The following is a 23,119-nucleotide window of genomic DNA, read 5'->3' as shown; positions in this document are numbered from 1 at the left end:
GATGTTATGAATTGCATGTCAAGTGAGTAGCACCAAAGTTTTGTATTATTGGAAATCCAAAGTCAAGAGTGCTCAATCATGTGATAGAGGGTTGGTGAAGGTGTTCCTGTACCCTCTGTCTTAACAGGGTCACAGTGTGGGGGATGCTGCAGCAGGGCTGCACCAACTGGAAACCGGAACCATCGGGAATGTTAAGTGTTTTATTTATGATACTCATGATATGGATAACAGGGCATATATCAATCAATAATAAAAGTACGTATTGCCTGAGATTGTAGGAAAATTTCCAGAATGAGACTAAGGATACAATTGAGACATGCCATGAAGTGCGTTTCAATATCTCTCAGGATACAAACAATAGTGTTATTCCTCAAACCTAAGCATCAAGAAATATTTATTCCATGGTTAACAGTTTACACTAATCCCCACCCCCCAGCCCCATCCTGCAGCCACAACCTGTACAACAGCCTAGCTACAGAAACACAATTGCTGTGCCAACAGTGCAAGGACCACTGTATGTAGCTTATGGTATCCCCCTCGAGGACAAGAGGCTAATAAAAATACATTCCCCCCCCCCTCTACCAACACATCCTCCTTTGCCTTACACAGAAATTTATGATGAAAATGGAAAACACATAGTTAATATAAATGACAAATGGGTTGAGGTGTAAAGCCTGCCCTTTATAGTTAAAGATTACAAAGACATAAGAATTGGTGTGCTTTGACTTCGGATCAAGGAATCTCTGTAAGAAAGCAGATAGGTTATATGAAAAAAGGAAATTACCTTGGAAATTAAAAATAGAGTAATGTAAAATTAATATAGATATATTTTAGAGGCACTTCAGAGTAGTAGGCTTTTAAGTAATAGACTTTCACTATTTTGAGTGTGTTTTCCTGGGATTTTAGTTTAGAAGTAAGAAAGCTTACCAGTAATCATAAGTTTGCTTTAAAGTTAATGAAATAATTATAGGTATGCTTTAAAGTTAGAAGTGAATAATAGGTCCAGAGACATGTAGTCTAGTTGCGTCGCCTAGCACCTAGTGATTGAGGTGAAAATGTAAAAGCTTAATCATGATTGGCTAAGGTTATAAAAAACATTTTGTACAATGTACCCATATCTTAGGTAATCAATCAATATATGTCAGAAAAGATTGTAACTCTTGAAATCATATAAATCAAAGAAGTTTCAGGCTTTAAAGCTATCCATTAGCTGCCCAAAAAAACACCTGTAAAAAGGTATGAAAATAAAGGTCCTTCTAGGGGCAGCAGATTTTCTTCTGGAGGCTGCTGGTAACTTGCAACTTGTCGTCCCAACTCTTCTTCTTTTGCCAACGCCACTCCTCCTTCAGGACCCCTGGACCCTCTCCCCCCACCAGGGCTGGACCCCGGCAGAGGGTGGTCAGTGAAGGTTTCATGAAGGGCTTGTGGATGAAGGTGAAAGCAAGAGGAGGAAGAACATCATGGAGGAGGGAGAAAGGAGTAGTTTGATATGCTGAAATTAGGAACCCTGCCATTCAGCAGATGGAGACCTAACTACCTGAAACCAGCAAAAGGCAGATCAATGTACTACAGCTCTGGAAAGATGGGTTTACTAGAGCCTGCTAAGGCTCTTGATAGTCCTTGAAAGTTTTTAAAGAGAGAGAAATAATATTTAAGGGACCGGACTAGCAAGTATACCCATTTGTTTCCTTGAAGCACTCAGGATAAAAAAAAAACAAGTAGGATCCCATTTAACATTGTAAAATAAGAACTTTATTTAAAAATTGGTATTCCTTGATTTAAGGGAGCATCAGTCCTAATGCAGTCCATGAAAGATGAGTTAACTTGAAAGTTTCAAAGTCTTAGGTAATAGAATGAGTCAAGTCTCTCAAGGGGCCAATGGTGGTAACAGGAAATAATGTTTGTCACTACTTCTCTAGCAACGTGCAGGAGACAGAATGCTCTGACTTCAAAATTAGTTGAATGCCAGTTAACAAATCAGAAATACCCTTGCAGTTGAGAAAGGTGGTTACTTAGGATATTAAGACTTTGAGCAAAATTAGATGTTCATTTTTTGTTCTCTCTCTTCATCTTTCCGGCAGATTTGTAGTCCATAAGGGGCTCCTGATCTTACAGCACAACTTTACATAGCCTTTTCCTTTAAATCAAAGTACAGATAACATTTAAAGGTACAGCACACTTGCATTACATTTTAAGTTACTTTTAGTTTATGAGTTCCCTGGTGTAGTCATTTTTTATGCCCCAGGCCTATCATGGTGTCTGACATGTTTTCTGGGCTTACATAATGTTGACTAATGAATTAGCTTAACCATAATGACCTACTCACCAGAAAGCATTAGCCTGGATAATACATAGAACCATTTATTCTGATCATTTCCTTTGTGAATTGACTATTATAAGTCTACCTCCTATTTATTATTGCTCCTTTTTTGTTATTATACAGAGCCAATCTGAGGTCTGCTAATAGGACTATATCAAAATGTTGTTTTTCCTAGAACAATCAGTTCAGTTGATTTTTGTTTTGTTTCTGTTTCTTCCCTGAAGTTCCTGAATGTTGGTTTTTCTGTTGGGTTGTTGTATATATTACTAGCACACAGCTTAGCTAATCTTTTCTCCAAATTACTTTTTTTTTTTCTTTGAGCTAGAAGATGTTGCTGGGAACTGAACCCAGGGCCTCCTGGATGCTCAGCAAGCCTCTACCACTGAACTACATCCCTACCTGCGTGTATCTGTGTTTAATATGAATTATCACTTCACACTAAGCAGTAGTTTGAGGGGTTAAGAACTAAGTGAGATCTTAGATTACATGATTGTCTTTGGCTGCCCTTAGTTCTTTCATATTGTGCCTACCATCAGATTTGAACAGGTATGAGAGGACTAATACAAGATGACACACTGAGAATTCTAATAAAGTCCTGCTTTATGACTCTAACATTTAATACACATAATAATAAACTGGGCAGTTTTCATCAATAAATACAGAAAACAGCGCCTTAAATTTAAGGAGGTAATGTATATAAGGTTATATAAATACAAAGCCGCTTCTTTTTCCCTATCTTCCTCTAAACCTTTTTTCATTTCATCTAGGGTTTATGACTCTCTGTTGGTTGTTTCCACTTTAAATGTCTAATCACATTTAAAGCACTTAATTCCTTGAATTAAGATTGTGTGTTATAAAAAAGAAAAAAAACAAGACTGATTCTTAATTTATAAAATACAAGGGTTGAGAGTGTTATGTGAATTAAACATGAAGCAGAGGCTTAGTGCTACAACTGAAGGTTATGTATAATAAGACTGCTATATAGCATATAAGTCTTTTTTAAGGCTTTATTATAAAATGCTACACTTACAAATTTAGGGGGAATGTTTTTGTAATACATGCAATAGGAGTAAATGAATTTATAACTTCTTGATGCTTATTTTATTTAAATACCTATTTTATATACCAGGAAAGTAGAAGTGCCTTTGGTTTTTTGTTTTTCTATAATTTGGGCATACTTTTTTCCAATCTGCTGCTTGATGAGGAGTAATTAAGGTGCATCTTTTTTGATGAGCGCTTTTTAAATTTGGGTGATTTGAAGATAATTATTCTTAAATTCTCTTTTTATACTGATTGCAGAATATGGCATAGATATTTTCCTCCCATTCCTCTTTTTCAGTTTTTCTTGCTTTCTAGAGTCAGCACCTCCCATTCAAAGCCAGCCTTCAGTTCTTTTCTACTCTGGGCCATAGTCATTTTCTCTTTTTCCAACCTTGGAATTTGAGTCTCATATCCTTTGTGGTACTTAATAGATACTCCAGGGTGAGAGAAGTTTTTCCTAATGGAGCTACTTCATAATTAATTTTCACATCACATAGTAGAACACATTCACACTTTGGTTACTAGATATCTGTTAAGAAAATTCATAATCAGCATTTTGAGGGAAAAAATAAAACAGTACTCAGCAATGACATTGATTACTTGTGAAATTTCTGGTTTTCATAGGTGTGGAGTTGAGGCTTGTAGGTGAGGGGATTGTCTCTACATAATATTGAAATAAAAGGCAGATCAAGGGCCCTGGAAATGATAATATGGAGGACTTTTGTCTTTTTAAATTGAAATCAATGCTGATAGCTGTCAGAATGCTGATAGGACAAGAAAATCTCAGATCCAGCCTGCCTTAGCATGGAGGTTTGTTTAATTATGGTTTTCAGCAATGGATCTCTTCTATCTCCATATTTGCCATCTCTTAGTCCAGCCTTCATTTACAGAGGGAGGAGACTGAGACCTGAAGAAATGAATTATATAGTAGCTGAACTAACTTGGCTTTCTTTTTTTCTAGCATATTTCTCACTGAACCAAATAAGATCGGCTGTATATGTATTTCTATCTTTAGAGTTTTAGTTCTTCCATTCAGGAAATACAATAACATAAAATTAACCTTCTGAAGTAAGGTGGTGTAATGGGGGTCCACTTTATGCCTTCAGTGTAAGTCATGCTGCTCAACTGCAGGTGGTGTATTTTAAAACTGACGACCAGCACCCCTCACCCCCGCCTGCCTTTACATCTTCTTCTCCCTCTCCCCACCTCCCTAACAGTAGGGGAAACAAAACTAACATTTTTCCCTGTTCCAGACTAAATTACTGTGTCCTTTACTGCCTACAAGTATAAAGAAACTTCAAACCTGGGAACTTGAACAACAGCTTTCTCAAGGACACCCGCTAGGTACTAATTAATTATATCTACTGATAATATTTGGATCCAGTTCTTACATTCCTCTTTAAAAGCCTGTTTCCTCTGGCAGGGAGAATCACAGACTCTGGGACAGGAGTCCCCATGTTTTTCCTTGCAAGCAAATCAACAAAACCTTTTCCTTTTTCTTAAAACCTTGTCCTCATTATTAGATCAGCAACAGAGACAAGGAACAAACTTTTGGTATCAGTGTTATACATAGATCAGAATGATATTTACTAGTTATTATTTAACCCATCTGATGATTTAGTTCTGCAAAATGTCATCACATTTAAATGTATGGATTCGGGGGTTTTGATTTACAAAGGGGGAAATAACCGAGCCAGACTACACTGACCTTGGGAAGAACTTCACTGAATGGGTTAAAAAAAAAATTAAACATGTTAATGTAGTGTGAAAAACATGGTTATGTCCCTTGCAGGAATGAAGCTATAAATTCCCTGGAGGCAAGAGTTATAATTTATTATTCAGTTCGTTCTAAATTTGAATAGTATAATGTAGTATACCTATGGGTGGTTATATGTTTTTGCTGTTTGACAAGTCAGGTATATTAAGTTACAGTTTACATATACCAAAACCCTTTTTAAGTGTACCATTTTGGTAAATGTATAGTTGTGTAACCACTACTATGATGTAGAATATTTTTGTCATCCCAAATGTTCCTTTCTGTTCCTTTGCCAGGAAACCACTGATCAAATAATTTTGCCTTTCCAAAAAGACACATGCAAGCTGGGCCTAGTGTTGCATGCCTGTAATCTCGGCGACTCGGGAGGCTGAGACAGGAGGATCACGGTTCAAAGCCAGCCTCAGCAACAGTGAGGGGCTAAGCAATTAAGTGAGACCCTGTCTCTAAATAAAATATAAATAGGGCTAGGGATGTGGTTGAGTGTCCCTGAGTTCAATCCCCAGTATTTTTTTTTTTTTAAAAAGTGTTCCACAATTTGTTGAGGCATTCTTTAGACATTGGAATCATTTGCAGTTTGGGGCTGTTATGAATAATGCTGCCATAAATATTCATATTCAGGCCTTAGAATACTTGTATTGGCTTAGGTAAATACCTAGGAGTGGGATTTCTTCCTTGTGTGGTATATATTTAACTTTGTAAAAAATGACATGTTTTCTGAAATAAATATTCTATTTAAGTTATTAATAGCAATGTGTTACAATTTCTTTTTTCATTCTTTCCAACACTTGGTACTGTCAGTCTTCATAATTTTACTATTCATTAAAGTCTCATGATTTTTATTTTTTTAAGGTATTTATTAGTCTCATGATTTTAATTTGCATTTCTCTAACACCTAATCATGTTGAATATCCTTTCAGGTTCTCACATGCCACCTGAGTATCTTCTTCAATGAAGAGTCTCTTCAGATTTTAACTATTTCAAAATGAATTTATTTTTTATCTTATTGAGTTTTCTTCCAGATCCAAGTCCTTTAGGAGACATGCATTTTACAAATATTTTCTTTACAGACTATAAGTTTTTTCCTTGTTCATATCTTTGTATCTTCAGAAGAGCCAAGATTTGGGGTTTGATGCTAGGAAGTGAACCCAGGTTTTGTAGTGAACCACAAAACTATATTCCCAAGACCTTTTTATTTTGAAACAAGGTCTCCCTAAGCTGCTATGGCTGGCCTTGAATTTGTCTTCCTGCCTCAGCCTCCAAAGTCATTAGAGTTACAGATGGGTGCAGCCAAAAATAACAGATTTTTGCCACCACTTTTGTATCTTTATCTGTAGTTATAAAATAATACAAAATATTATGTTAAAGTCTTAAACTCTCTATTACCTATATAATCTATTCCTCTGCATTTATACACACTAATAATATTTGAAAGAAATTTATAATGTTATGTGCAAAGCATTTTTCAATATAAAATTTTTGCTTTAAGAAATATATTTTGAAAGTTTCTTTTGTATTTCAGAACTAAAGTTTCTCTTAATGTTCAAGACAATATTTAGATTTTAAAAACAAAATAGCCTGTTAAAGTATTCCAGCTAACCTGTTTTTTTTGTTGTTGTTGTTTTGGTTGATATTTTTGTTGTTCTTTTATTCTAGTGTTATCCAAGATAAATTCTGTGGGATTATCAATATCTCAGTGGAGGGTCTACATGATGTCATGACAGAAGATCCTGAAACAGGAACTTATAAAGAGTAGGTGGATTCTTCAATTTAATCACATTTGTATTGGAATAATCAAGTATATGCTGCATGGTTTTTTTTTCATTATTATCATATAAGTACAGTATAGAAATCTTATAATTCTGTCTTTTATACAGAAAATTTTTTATTCACCATTTTGTTTATATATTTTTTGTAAATATTTATATATTATGTATGTTTGATCTTGGAATCAACTTTGTTGTATTCTAGATTCTTTGATGCAATCATTGTTTTCTGATTTAATATTAATATTTTTAAAAATCGCAAATGCATATTAGCATATAAATTTCTTTCTAAATGATATTTTCTGCATGTTTTTATTTTCAGTTTACAAAATTTCCCTATCCAGGCCAGTTTTAGGGTGAAATGAGATGTGTTGCTCTGTATTTGTCTGGTTAAAACATCTCTAGTGCCTTTCATAGTGTTGAGTAAGGGTGTCATGTAATGATTAATTAGTACCAAAAAATAATAGTTAAAATTATATTCTTTGGAAGAATAGTTAAAATCATGTTATCAGGAATCTGATAGTCTCATTTTTATACAATTATTAATTTGAATTTTTCTTTTATTAAAAATCAATGTAGGGCTGGGGTTGTGGCTCAGAGGTAGAGTGCTCGCCTAGCCCCTGCCAGGCACTGGGTTCAATCCTCAGCACCACATAAAAATAGATAAATAAAATGAAGGTATAAAAAAAAATATCAATGTATCTTTTTGCAGTTTGTAGGATTGTTGTAACTTCCCTCTTATTACTGTTAATAAAGGGCATGTTTATATCATGATAAGAAGGGCTTCATGAGATTCTAGACTGTTTTACTCCTCATTAAAAACATTGATAAGTCTGTTTTCTTCTTACAAAGCCTTTATAGCAAATGGGATTGCCATTTGAACTATGGCCATTGCCATTTGAATCATATTTTTTTGAAAAATATGGAAAGCAAATATATGTTGTTAAATCTCATTAAACATAAATAAAAATATACCTGATTTGTCACTTAGTTTTTAAGGAAACAGCTTATATGGAGTGGGAGCATCAAACGTTTTTGTGATTACAAACCAAAAATATTAAACCATTCATGGATATAGGCAATTTTTAAAAAAAGTTAATTAGAGTTTGTGGCACATGACTGGGAAAAGTGTTTTATTATTTTAAATACATTATGTGAAAAATTTTGCAACTGTTTGTGAATATTTAGGGTATGTTCAGATGTTCCTGTCCTTCTCTTTGAACTATATAATGTAGTTGGGAGAAGGGCATGGCTCACAGCACATGAAAATATAGAGAGTAAAGGCAGTTATGTACCTTTTGTGTACACTGCATAGTAGAACTCTAGGTCATGCTTTAATAGAAACTCAGAGAAAGAAAGGGTACTGTGATATAATCTTCAAGGAAGGATGAGAACTAGGATATAGGAAGTAGAACAAAATGTGTTTTAACTGTAAAAGATGAGAATCTGGAAATTGTTAGAAGTTTAGAAATTATCTACTGCAGTGTCATTATATTAAAAATCAGGATCACAGCCCAGAAAAATTAGTGATCAATAGATGTGTGGAAGAGTCAAGAAAAGTCTTAGTTGGGCTGGGGTTGTGACTCAGCAATAGAACCCAGGACCTTGCCTACAACATGCAAGGTCCTGGGTTCAATCCACAGCACCACATAAAAATAAATAAAATAAAGGTATTGTGTCCAACTACAACTAAAAATATATAAATATTTTTTTAAAAAATCTTACTCAATAAGTTCAGTATGAAGGAAAAAGTTTTGGTTTGAAAGAGGAAATGTTGGAAGAAAACAAACTTGAGTAGGAAACCATTACAAACTGGAAAGGCCTAGATGCAGGGTTAGTGTTCATAGATAGTTAGAACATTGACTTTCCACTTTTCCTTTTCTTAGACTCCCAGACTTGTTGGCAGTTGCTTTTATCCTGTGGTGAGATTTAGCAGATGGAAATGTGGAAGAGAAACAAATTACCTAGCTTTTCTGAGCCTGTTTCTAAGAGTAACTAGATCTTTGACACATCATCCCCCTCTAATTCTATGAATTATATAGAGTTCTATAAGTTTCAGTTCAGAAGACCACGGGGAATAATTGAGACTTTAGAAAAGTTCACATAAGAAACATAAAATATTTACTTACATAGCTAACTTGGCGTCCAGCTTCCCTTTCTGTTTAAACAGTTAAAGAAAATTAATCTATCTGGTTCTGTAGAATTTTTTATTGTTGTCTTGAGAATGAATTAGAACAAAGGAGAAAACCCTTTCTTTACCTACATAAGTAATGTATTAGGCTTCTCCAGAGAAACCGAAACAATAAGAGTATATAATACAGAGATTTATTACAAGAAATTGGTTCCCATGATTATGGAGGCTGAGACAAGGTCTACAGTTTAAATTGTAGCCCAGGCCTGAAGTCGGGAAAAGCTTCACATCCAAGCTTGAAGCAGGCAATAGTGAATTCTTTTTATTCAGCAGTTTTGTTCTCTTCAGGCCTTCAGGAGATTGACTGAGTGAGGCCCCAGGGTGGGCAAGCAGCTGTAATTATCTCTGCTGATTCAAATGCTAATTTCATCTAGAAACAGCCTCAGTGACGCATCTAGAATAATATTTAGCCAAGTATTTGGGCACTGGTAGCACAGACAAACTGACAGATAAAATTAAACCCTTCACACTAAGGAAGCCTTGTTGACAGATCTCTTTATTCAGATGTGTGTATGCCCACCACTGTGCTGTGAAAGGAAGCCACTGAAACTGTCCTGATAGTGCTCACAGCCTGTAGAAGGGAGACAGACTGGTAAAATTGAGAATCTACTGCATTGGAGGTGAGGAAAACATTTAGCTATTATAGTAATCTGGACTTGATGAACAATGCTGAGATGAATTTGAGATTGATTTTATGAAAAAGATTGGCAGAGATTGGTGATAAATAGGTGTGGCTAGAGAGCATTGAAAGGTATATAAGTTCAGGTGACATACATATATAATTTTTAAAAAATAATTGTGCTTTATTGAACAGCCTATGCTTATTTGCACCATAAATATCCTCATAATGCAATCATATAAGAATTTTAAAATTTAATATTTTGTGTGGGGGGGGATGGAAGTGTTTTTATTTTTTTTTACTAAAAATAAAAGTTTATATTCCAAGAAATGGAGTCACCAATGGGCTGTAATTAATTTTGATACTAGTATTTCTTGAGACTAGTATTGAAAATGAATCCTTGTGGAAGAAAGAGGAGTTTCATTTTGAAAGTTTATGAATCTGGGTTTGTTAATTTGTTATTTTATTTCAAGTTAGTAGAGTTTGTTACATTAAACTAGGAAAATGTATTAGGCTAGAGATTGGCCATCTAGTTAGCATGTTTTCATTTTCTTATATGCTATTTTGTGTCAGGAACATTGGGAAATGAAATCGCTAATCCTTTGCCAACATTTGGGGAAGTAAAAAGGAAGAATTTAGTTGGCATTTTAGGAAGCCTAAAGGCAATAAAATTTATTAGAAAAGGACTCATAAATCATGGTTTTTAAGGCTATAGAGTGTAGAACATACCAGCTATAAAAGAAGTAGTCTTATTTGAAACAGAAGTAAATTGATTTTTTTCTCCTTTGTTTACTATGTTGACACAACAGATGTTCTTTAGAATGTATGGGAATACTAGAAGGAACCTAATTTTTTAGGTATAGATGGACACAACACAATGCCTTTATTTTTATGTGGTGCTGAGGATCGAACCCGGGTCCCACCCGTGCTAGACGAGCGCTCTACCACTGAGCCACAATCCCAGCCCCTCTCATTTCTTGATTCTGAGGATATCACCTATATGTTATTGTAACTCCTATAGGTCCTAGTGACTTCATTGGGGGTCTCTTTTCCATTTTCCCCTTCTCATCCATGCTCTCCTACTTTCCTAAAATAAAAAACTGACTTATTTACAGAAGGAAGATGATGGGACCCTATTCTATGGTGACCTTCCATCTACAACCCTAGCTTTCTCTCTTGCTTCCCTGGATGGCTCATCATTCCCCTAAAATGTCATACACTTTTAAAATATATATATATATATATATACATATATATATATATATATATAGTCTTATTTTTATTTTTTTAGTTGTTGATGGTCATTTATTTATATGTGGTGCTGAGAATCAAACCTAGTGCCTCACATATGTTGGGCAAGCACTCTACCCCTGAGCTACAACCCCATCCCTGCCATACATTTTTATACTCGTGCCTTGACTAGTCATTTCTTCTCTTGGTGTGTCATGCCCTATGCTTTGCTCTAATTGGTAAATAACCTTTCTAGACTCAGAGAATTCATTGCTTCTTTCTCTGTTCTTCAAGACACTTTTTCTACACTGCTAATGGCCGCATTTAGTTACCTGCTTATATTCTGACACAAGAGGAATTTGAGACAGTGCATATGAAAAGCACATATTCTTTGTAACAGAAAGCTGTTAGCACAAGATTGAAGGGATTTGAAAAACAAACCTTGACTCTGGAAACCTGTGACATCTGGATAGAAAACAGTTGTGAGCTATCCAACTACAGTTAAAAGGAAAAAAAAATTTTTTTTTTTTTTTTTAATTACATGGATGGTTCTTATTTTCAAGAAGAAAATAGGTTTATCAGGAGAGGGAGACTGTTTCTTGGCTAGGACTCAGAAATGAATTTTTCATAAGGTGTTTATATAAGGGACTAAAAAAGGACTTTCAACTTTAACAATAAAGAATTGGTTATCTGTGACAAAAAAAAAAACTACTGTAGATAAGTGGCGGAGTCACTAATTTTAGCCTTACTAACCATATTAAAGACCCGATTTCTTTCTATTTCATCTGGTGAGCACATTACTCTCATCTGCATGGACCTCGTACATCCACACAAAGTAGGCCCAGGCACGTGACCAGGAACAGACAAGTGATCTTTTTCTTTATGTCATTTGTAAGATCATGGTAAACCTTTTCTAGAAATCATTTCATCAGATTTTCCCTCATGTCCAGTTGACTAGAATTTGTTAAATGTGCCACTGCTGCAAGCAGTCGTTGACCATGAGGATGGGCTCAACATCCTTGCTTATTGAGCTGCTGGCCCTGAGACTGGGCTCAGCCTCTTTCAAAGATTATGGTGGCATGGAAGGTGAGGATAATTGGACAGATTTAGGATTCTGTTACTAAGAAAGATGATTATGGAAGCAACTAAAGTAGACTACATAGACCAACTGAATAATATTATCAGTTTAGTTTTGTGTGTATTAGGCCATACTGGAAAGTAGGTATTTTACATTAGCTACCTGAAAGCTAGTTACATAACATTAAAAATAATTATTGTTGAAATCAGTTTCATCAGGGCTAAAAAGATAGAAATGTAAGTAGGAAGCATACGGTGATCTCTCCTAATACAGGACCATGGTTAACAAAGTGTGTGTATCCCCTCACCTCAGCAACAATGTTAGCATCAGCATGGAGGATATCATGAAAGAAAATCACAGAGGAAACTGTGAGAAATACAAATTCTCAGGCAGAGTTTGTGTAGATTAAATGAAGTTGTTACTATAAGTACCTTGTAAATTAATCAGAAATAATTTAAAGGGTTTCTTATTTTATGCCGTCACTTGTTGGTGTGTTTGCTGGTTAAGAGTTTCTTGTTGAGAAAGATTTTGATTTAGCATCTAGAGTGCCTGGAGGTTTCCAGTGATTTCTGTTCTGAATATAGAATGGGGGTGTGGCTATAAATGTTAGTCCTGTTTTAAACTTGTTTACTGTTTTATCAGTACTATAATTATGACATTCACAACCCACACATTTTAACCTACTAGAAATCTGTTAATTCTCATATGCCTTTTAAGTAAAAAATGATTGTTTAGCTACTTTTGTTAGCAAAGTGACATTTGATGCTTAATGGGAGATTATCCTATAAGAGAATATCAGCCTTGGGCTCTTTAATCAAAGAAAAAATTTTTTAATATTTTCATTTTCCACCTTCCTGAGACCCAAATGAATATAATTTGCAGAAATGCAAAGCATAAATATTCTTCTATTTGGATAATGTTTGGTCATTTAAAAAAAAAAGGAGGAAAATTTTTTATGTATTAAAATACTTATATTACTATCTTTGAACATAGGGAAACCAGAACAGAGAATTTTGGCTATACAAGTAAGTTAATTTGATGCAAAATCAAGTGTGCTTCTATGAAGACCCACATCTATTGCAATTAGAATTCAAGTGCAGCTGGTATAAAATAGATAATATATTATTCAGTTCTAAAATACAAACTGGGATCTAGACTTCCAAGACATTTACTTATTAAATAGCTTTTGGGTTGATATAATCATGTATTTTCTTGGTGCCAGAGTTTGTTAGACAGCCATTTGTGCATTGCTGTATTTTAATTGCAGTAGACAGAAGCATTATAGCTCTGAGAGATCATGGCCATTTAATGAGTTAGGAATTGAACTCTCTGGTTTTCAGGACTAAGGTTCTTACTATTTGATCACACCATTGTGACTGGGTCAGAAGCAGTTGTTCCAAAAACAATTTTAATGGTGAGGAACAAGAATGAGGGTCCCATGTTCACCAAGGAAAAGTTCAGCCAAGTCACAAATTGTCTTTCACCTGTACTTGCTGCAAAATATAAGAGAAACCAGACTGTCTTTGCCATAGTTTATTGGTTAGGAACCACTGACTCGGATAAATTACTGAATTCTCCTGTTCTAAATTATGAAAGTGTAGGGTCTATTCCATCAGGGTGATTCACTAGACAATATTCATTTCTTGTCTCCTTAGAACCAGTGTTGACTGAATAGGAGACTCTTTCTATTATCTCTGGTAATGATGGGGAGCAGTGATGCAGATAATCAAAATAGAATGATTTATAACTGTCCTAAAGGAACCAGTACTGTCAGGGACAAGTTCCTCAGAGCACAGAAATATCATTTGAGGCACAAAATAGATTGCTGCATAATTAATGGTGTTGTAATGACATCACTGTTTAAATTATTACATGTAATATTTGCAGACATCAAGACTGGGTGAAAGAAATATTTTATGTGTCAATTTTTAAGAAAGATATAAGGTATTTAGTTTGTTTTGTCATGTAGTTCAAAAGTTGCCTATAAATAAATTTCTTATTATTTACTATTTCAAAAGCTCAAGTAAAATGCTCTTTTAAATGAATTTAAAATGAATTGTATTTATTTTAATTAGGTATATATGACAGCAGAATGCATTTTGATTCATTGCACACAATTGCAGCACAATTTTTCATTTCGCTGGTTGTACACGATGTTGCCATCTCATTCCACTATCTATTCTGCCTCAATGTACCCTCCCCATCCCTCCCTCCCTTTTGCCCAAAGTTCCTCCATTTTCTCATGCTCCTCCCTTAAAAAAATAATAGTCAGCGTCCACTTATCAGAGAGAACATTTGGCTATTGATATTTTGGGTTGGCTTACTTCGCTTAGCATAATATTCCCCAGCTCCATTCATTTACCTGCAAATGCCATAATCTTATTATCTTTTAATGCTGAGTAATATTCCATTGTGTATATATACCACAGTTTCTTTATCCATTCATCTATTGAAGGGCATCTAGGTTGCTTCTACAGTTTAGCTATTGTGAGTTGAACTGCTATGAACATTGATGTGGCTGCCTTACTATATATGCTGACTTTTAAGTCCTTTGGGTATAAACCAAGGAGTGGAATAGCTGGGTCAAATGGTTGGTTCCTTTCTAAGTTTTCTAAGGAATCTTCATACTGCTTTTCAGATTGGTTGCACCAATTTGCAGTCCCACCAGCAATATATGAGTATGCTTTTTTCCCTACATCCTTGACAACATTTATTATTGTCTTTATTCTTGATAGCTGCCATTCTGACTGGAGTGAGATGAAATCTTAGAGTAGTTTTGATTTGCATTTCTCTAATTACTAGAAATGTTGAACATTTTTTTAAATAATTGTTGATCAGATGTATATCTTCTGAGAAGTGTCTGCTCAGCTCCTTCTTATAATTTACTGTTTCAAAAGCTCAAGTAAAATGCTCTAGAATTTTATTTATTTTAATTAGGTATATATGACACCATTTTGGTTCATTGCATTTATTAATTGGGTTGTTTATTTTTTTGGTGTTAAGTTTTTTGAGTTCTTTATGTATCCTGGAGATTAATGTTCTATCTGACATGCATTTGGCAAAAATTTGCTCCCAAAATGTAGGCTCTCTGTTCTCTAGAATTTTTTGATGTAACTAGCCCTTTTTTAAAGTATGATACCTTTTATAATTAAAAAAAAAACCTTATTGAAATATAAATCTTATTTACCTAAGTCTGTTTCTCACATTTTAGTATGTAGAACTCTTCATGCTTTTGGTGATTTTTTTCAGGGATTATTCTTAGTGTATTTGAAATACTTTTATTTATTTAGAACATGTCCCCCACACTTTTTTTTTAATTGTAGCTGTATGTTGATGTCTCATCTTGAGGAACCAAAAGTGACAGAAGATGAAGAACCACCCACAGAACAAGACAAGAGGAAGAAGATGGTAAGTTAAAAGAGGAGCTTCTGAAAATTAAGGAAAACCACATCTTCATTATTTTCTCTAGGTTTGAAAATATCTCTTGGTTTATTTGTCCATCCATCCATGTATCTCTCCACCTATCCCTTGTTCAGAACTATTAGGTATGTGAGTTGTGAAACTTGGAGTGTACCCTAAAACAGGTAAGTTTTATTCCTACTACAGGAAGTTGATCTGAAATAATTTTTGTCTTAGCAAAGCAGAGGTTTTTAATTTGTTCTAATTATACATACAGTAGAATGCATTTTGACACATGTACACAAATGGAGCATAACTTCTCCTTTCTGTGGTTGAACATGGTACAGAGTCACACCAGTAGTATAATCATACATGTAACAGTGTCCATCTCATTCCACCCTACATTCCCACACACCCTCTTCTCCCCTCTTTCCTCTGCACAATCCAAAGTTTTTTCATTCTTCCCTATCCATCCCCCCAGGGGTTTTAATCTTTTACTTATAAAATACTTGTGACTCTCAAACCTTTCTGTTTGGGGACAGAAACAATGAAATCACTTTCATTCCCTATTATGAATTCCCACAATGAACTTTTTCTGATCCGCATCACAGGTCAGTATAAAAATGCCCTTAATGCTGGGCTTGGTGGCACACACCTGTAATCCCAGCAGCTTCAGGAGGCTGAGACAGGAGGAATTCCAAGCCAGCTCAGCAACATCGAGATGCTAAGCAACTCACAAGAGGAATCTGATAAGGAAAAAACAAGGACAAAATAGTAGGAAACATCTAAAATATCTTGCCTTTAAAAATCAATCTCTAAATTTTAAATACATTTTTGACTGAGACACATAATAAGTTCTACTTTTGGAATTGTTTCCTGGCTTCACCACTTTATATTGCCTTTTTTCCTCGTTTGCAAAGCAAAAACAGCAATAGTATCTTCCTCATAGATATACACATAAATGAACATATAAAATTATTTGGGGAGAAACTGGGCATCTAGTCCTTAATGTTTGCTTTCATGGTTATTTTTGTCTATTCAGTATATTCATTGAGTTATTCCTGTCAAATCTCAAAGGCTTCATCCCCAGCCTATGGCTAATACTGCACTGACTGCCTTTCTTTAAACTACATTTAATTCATTTTACTCTACTTTTATGTCAGATCTAGCAACTAGTATAGAGAGAAGGACAACATCTAATGGGTATTAAGACTAGAATTTTAGTGGTGTTTTTTCTGTTGCTTGTGACCTTGAACAAGCTGTCTTGACATTCTCGAGCTGTTTTGTCTCATCTGTGAAATGAGGGGAAAAATGTATTAGTAGATTTTAGAACCTGTGAGCTGCCAAAAAAATATTATATTCTTTTTTTTTAACTAAGTGCTTAATACCATTTCTTTTCTTGCTCAGTACAGAGTACCCATGAATATACTTGCAGAAGTCTTTTCACTTGAAAGGAACCTGTTGTATAGTATCCAAATTCATGGAAACTGTATTTTCTTCACTTAGAATGGTGATAGCTCTTGGCATACTCTAATAATTTGTCTTTTCCCCACTCTCATCCCCATCTTTTTAAGCATTAATATCACTGGTACTATGGAAAAATATTATAATTTTCTTCACAATATTCTGAATTTGTCAATGAATAATAAGCACTCAATCATTCAGCTTTTGTTTAAACTTTATTTATTAATTTTTGTTAATCTGGTATATCGATCTTTAGCAAATTAATCTACCCAAGTCTGTTCTTCATTCTGTATGCAATCCTCATTAGTAACATCATATAAGAGTTCATTCTCAATTCAACTGTATTTTCAAAGTGAGCAAAATATTGTCTCAAAGAGTACTGCAAGAACATCGTTTTGAAACTAACACTTAGAGTTTCTTGATTCCATTTTGTGATCCTGAATTTTACTTGAAGCCTGATTATTTTATCAATATTGTTCTAATTTTATGTAGAATTGATTTATATAGAACAGCCATTACCTTTTTTTTTTTTTTTTTAATTTTTTATTGTGGGTTGTTCAAAACATTACAAATTTCTTGACATATCATATTCCACACTTTGATTCAAGTGGGTTCAGCCATTACCTTTTAAAGTGGCTGATTTAATTTGAAGTTTATTCATTTCAGTAGCTATTTGAAGTAGATTTATATTGTCATCTCTACTAAGATTTTCTTAGTTTTAAAAAAATGTTAAAAATGCCACAGTGTTGAGAGCCACAGCCAAAGCAGCCCCCACAAACTTCCAGCTGATTGGCTCACCACGGCCCCAGCAAACTTCCAGCTGCCAGCTGATTGGCTCCTCTGTGGTGATGCTCATTGGGCTGTTTCCCCGCCCTTTCAGACCACGGAGCTGCTCATTGGGGGACTCTTTTGGCTCCGCCCATGCGACCCAGCCAACCGGCCTCAAAAGTGGGAGGAGTGGTGGTTGAGAGGCTCACCGGAAGCCAGTGGTGGCAGTTGGGCTCTGAGGGAATTCCTGAAGAGCTCATGTGGTGTGGCCTGGGTGTTCTAAAAATAAAGTTCGTTTCTGCTTGACAAGTGGCTTGTGAATTGTGCCCAACTAGACTGCGGCATTTGGTGGCCCGTATGGGGGAAACCTGAGGGTAAGTGATAAGGTAAACTGCTCGCCCCTGAGGGCAGGGTGAGAGGATGGGTAGCCATTTTAAGATTCTTCTTTCTTTTGTTTTGCTTTTGTTTTAAGTTGGCTGTCCCTGGAGATGGGTGAGATGGAAGAAAAACCACTCACATCTGAGGAAAAACTATTTGCATCTGAGGAACAGATAGGGAGAAAGGATGGATGTACATTTCAGGAGGATAGAAAGGCTGTCATAATGAATTTTTGTTCCATTTTTGTTTCATTTTGTCTCTGTTTTGTTTTGCATTATCTTAGTGAGGGGTATCTTTGTCATGGAAATATGGAATTAAAAATTAGTAAGAACCAAACCGAAAGGGCGTTAAGTAAAGTGCTAGAGGAAGGAGGCATCTCAGTAAAATCAAGAACAGTTAGGGCATACGTTAAGACCATACAAAGGTGTAGCCCATGGTTCATTAAAAAGGGTTATTTTAAGTTTATCTTTGGGGAATATATACCCCTTCCCACCACAGCTATTTATGGTTTAAGACAGAATCATGTGTCTTAACCTTGAATATATCTAATTATAATACAACACTAATGTTCCAATAACTTGAAACAAACAATTGATTTTACTCATCTCTTCAAGGTTACAAGTATAAATTGTGTCTTTTCAAGGAATTATATCATTTTTTACTCTTATGTCTTTAACATTAGACATTTTTTGAAGGAAAAGGGGAAGCAATTGCTTCTAGATAATTAACTATTGTTTTTAAAAATATGTCCAACAGTAAAGGTTTTGTTTTTATTTTAAAATGAAATTTTCTTAAAAAGATTTGTAGTTATAGATGAACAGCATGCCTTTATTTTATTTGTTTCATTTTTATGTGGTGCTAAGGATTGAACCCAGTTCCTTGCACATGCTAGGCAAGCACTCTGCCACTGAGCCACAGCCTCAACCCAAATGAGATTATTTACTAAGAAGAAAAGTGTAAGTGCTTAGTTCAAAGGTTACATAATAGAAAATTTTGATTTACTTAGTCATCATCTTAAGGTGGTTCCTAAATATGTCGGATCCAAAAATGTTGTTGCTTTTGTAGGCAGTAGCAACCCAGCCCATCCTCAGCCCCTGGAATGGGCTCTAAAAGAGCTAAGGAGAACATTATAAAAGCAGTTGGATGGAAAAGGTGCATTATACAGTATTTCCTTCATATCTGCAGGGAATATATCCCAAGACCTCCTGTGTCTAAAATCATGAATAGTACTGAACGTATACTATGTTTTAAAACTATGTTTACTTTATAAATTAGCCATAGGAAGAAATAACTAGTAATAAAGTAGACCAATTATTACAGTAATAAAAGTTATGTGAAGTTCTCTGTTTTCTCTCTCCCTTTCTCTGTAAATATATTACTATACTGCTGTCACCCTTCTTTGTGATGATATGAGATGAGATAGGCCTTACATGGTGATCTGAAGTGATGTAAATAATGTGGGCCTTGTAATGTAGTGTTAGATTACTGTGTAAAGGTTTCTGGAACACAAGTCCCTACTATACTGATAACAACCACATTTAATCCAATAACACAGATGTCTACTAAATAACTTAGCAGGGAGGTTACATATATGTTGTCAAAACATTGCACAGAAATGATTCATGTCCCTGGCAGGAATGAGAAGGGCTGCTTGAGATTTATCATGCTACTCAGAATGGCATGGAGTTTAAAATTCTTGAATTGTTTATTTCTGGAATTTTTCTTTTAATATTTTTGGACTGTGATCCATTACTGAAACAAAAGTAAAACTGCAGATAAGGGGAACAGATGGGAATGATAGCAAACTTCTTATTAGAAACAATGCAATCAAGTTGACAACTTTGTAACACATAATGAAAGAAGAACTTTTGCTTATTATTATATTACTAAATTCTTTTGAAGACAATTTTACTATTGTAGATAAAAATTATTTAATCTCTCCTCAATTTATAAAATTTTCAATTTTTGTTTTTTCCTACTTTTTTATTGGTGTTTTATATAGTTAGTTGTATATACTGATAAGATTTGTTGTTTCATATTAATGTATTAATGTATGTACACAATAAACAATATAACAATATAATTGGGCCAGTATCACTCCCTTCCCTCCCCACTTCCCACCCTCTGGGTCCTTTCCTCTACTAATCTCCCTTTGATTTTCATGAGATCTACCCCTATCTTTTCATTTTTCTTCTCTAGCTTCTGCATATAAGAGAAAACATACAACACTTAATCTTCTGATTTGACTTACTTCACATAATGGCCTCTAGTTCTATCCATTTTTCTTTAGATGCCATAATTTCATTTTTTCTTTATGGCTGAATAAAATTCCATTGTGTAAATATACCACATTTTCTTTACCCATTCATCTGTTGATGGACACCTAGGCTGTTTCCATAGTTTGGCTACTGTGAATTGTGCTGCTATAAACATTAAGTTTTATTTTGATGACGGAGGGAGTCATCACCCTGTCTTATAGATTTTTCTTTAGTCATTGATGTGAATTATTTATAGTCTGCTCACATAATGCATGACGGTGTCAAAGATAATTTCTGAAAACCACTGTATTTTAAACTAATTGTCAGGTTTATTTTAATTACATTATTGGTTTTTTTTTTTTTTTTTAATGATATAAAAGTACTCATGCTTGCTGCCTGGTGACTTGGTATATGATTCTTTTCCCTTTCAAAATTGCTAAAATGTTTTCATTTTTTCTTTAGCCTTTGGCACATAGCAACTTCATAAAATTTGTAGATAGATGGCGGGGGGAGCTGTATTCAGAAACTGGTTTGTTAATAAAATTGAATCAACCCCAAATTCTCATTTTGAGTGTTTTTGTTGATGTGATAACATTATTAACAAGTAAAATCTATCTTCCTTTCTCCACCTCTTAGAAATTTTTTAAAAAATAATGAATACAAATTATTGTGTCTCATTTTGCAAAGAAAAGAGTTTTACCATTAACTTTTATCTATATGTTTTGGTTGCTACTTATTTGTTATCACGTATATGTTGGTTGCCACTTGTTACAGATTTTTCTACCAAATCTGATTATCTTTAGGTCCAATTTATTAAAAATGTGTATAAATCCTCACATTTCAACATTCCCTTAAAAGCAGTTTGTTTACTTTGACAAGTACCCAACAGTACTTCCTGCCGTGGTTGTGTAACTACTTTTCATGACCTCTCTACAATCACAGTCAAGGAACATCTTGAAAATGAATTATTTTTCCTTTGTAGTCATTCCACATACAAACACTTACCATGTGCAAAGCCTTGATCTTTATTAAAGCCTTTTTTCTTCTAAGGAATATTACTGCCCACAGAACCTGTCTTCTGGTGTATTTTGATCAATAGAGCATATATTATTGTTTTTAAAATATTTAATACTATTAGCTTATTACCAGGCCAGGTTCTTGAAATGCAAGGATTTATTTATGCTTTGCACAGAATGTACCTTTTTTTTTTTTAATTTTTATTACCTGATTGTTACACTACTGTTAATACATCCTTATCTTCATTTCCAGATGATATTGAAACATGCAAAGAGTCATCTTTGCATAAAGTTATCTAAGACTGACTGTATAAAAATAGTAAATATTTCAAACTTGTAGTCTGAACATAGCTTTCCTTACAAGTAAAACCCCCAAAACCAGAGTTAAATTTACTCCAAATGTTTGAAAAACACTGTTGCAGTAGGCAATTGAGCTCTTAAAAACTGCAGGGTTGCAAGTGACATTAAAGCAGTCTAAGAGGACGGGAAATAATGAATTGAAATAACCTAGCTGAGATGTAATAAAGACACAAATTGATAATCAGGCATTCTCCTGAGATAACAGTTCTTCCTGTGATAGTAGTTTGAGATCACAGGAGTTATGATCCTTCACAGTAGGCTACATAATAGTCATCAAAAGACATAGGAAAAGAAAACTCTATTGAAAATGCCTTTGGAACCATGTCTTCTGAAGGGCGGTGGTGTTGTTTTTGATTTTGTTTTTGTTGATTAATTAATTGACTGATGATGTCAGTATTGTTCTTGAGTGCTGCAGGGCACTCACTCTTTCCCTCTTATTTACTTGAATTGTTACCACAAACCTTAATCAAAGAGAATTTAATAAATTTGCCTCTGTTTATTTAGAAACTTTGGAAATGTGGTGTTGGCTTAATGTAAATAAAAGCTTAAGGTCTGTAAGTGAAGAAGTTGGTCTAATTTGGGATAACTTAACTTGCAGTAATTTAGGTAGCGTGCCCATGAACACTGAATTACCTTCATGGCCCTTTTTCCTGTTTTCATTTCTGCTTTTCCCTTCTGCTTTTTCTCAATTATTAGTAATGTTGTATTTTTTATAAGGAACCTATCTTTCAGTGGAGGAAAATTAAGAATTCTTTTTAAAGGATTGTTCTACATATGGAAGTTGCCAGTTTGAAGAGATTTTTTTTAAAAATTACATCAGTAACCTATACTAATCTAAAAACTATAAAAGAAACATATGATATGAAATATCCTTTCCTCAAGAAACCTTTACTAATGCTATGATATATGATATATATCTTTCCCAATAATTTATTTGCATATATAAATGTATGATCTGTATGTATTTTATAAATTACAACTGCTGCACATCTGCTTGTTTTGTGGGACTAGGGATTGAATTCAGGGTTTAATGCTTGCTAGTGCTTTCCCACTGAGCTACATCCCAGTCTGCCAGACTGCACCATTTTTTTTTTTCTTTTTCTTTTTTCTTTTCTTTTATTTTCTTTTTTTTTTTTTTTTGAGACAGGATCTCACTAGACTGCCTAGGTTAGCCTCAAATGTGATTCTTCTGCCTTAGCCTCCCCAAGGAGGGATCATAGATGCTCATTTTTCTTAAATGTAATATTTACATGAACAACAATTTAGATTCACATCATTTCACTTAATGGCTACATATGATGGCATTCTGTTGAATGGATTTTCATCTCATGCCTCTCTTAAGCAGTTCTTAAAATGGTGTCCACAGACAACTGAGGGTCCTCACAACCCCTTCAAGAGTATTAAGTTATACTCTTGAAATATGAAATAATGGTAAGATATTATGTACCCCTTTTATT

The 23,119-nt window shown here is 34.4% G+C and overlaps 1 protein-coding gene across 5 annotated transcripts in view; it reads left to right on the top strand.

Annotated features, from left to right (window-relative positions):
* Window positions 1-23,119, top strand: part of Ipo11 (importin 11) — a 202,416-nt gene that overhangs the window by 164,459 nt on the left and 14,838 nt on the right. For all 5 annotated transcript variants that reach the window (XM_071612569.1, XM_071612568.1, XM_071612567.1 and 2 more), the window contains 2 exons: window positions 6,792-6,887; window positions 15,343-15,427. In XM_071612569.1, the coding sequence (XP_071468670.1) occupies window positions 6,792-6,887; window positions 15,343-15,427 (181 nt within the window). The remainder of the gene's footprint in view (window positions 1-6,791; window positions 6,888-15,342; window positions 15,428-23,119) is intronic.

Source organism: Marmota flaviventris, chromosome 5 (assembly GCF_047511675.1).
Source record: "Marmota flaviventris isolate mMarFla1 chromosome 5, mMarFla1.hap1, whole genome shotgun sequence".
In the NCBI taxonomy this organism is placed as follows: Eukaryota; Metazoa; Chordata; class Mammalia; order Rodentia; family Sciuridae; genus Marmota; species Marmota flaviventris.
The sequence above is the reverse complement of the archived record's forward strand: the minus strand, read 5'-3'. Positions and strand labels throughout refer to the sequence as shown.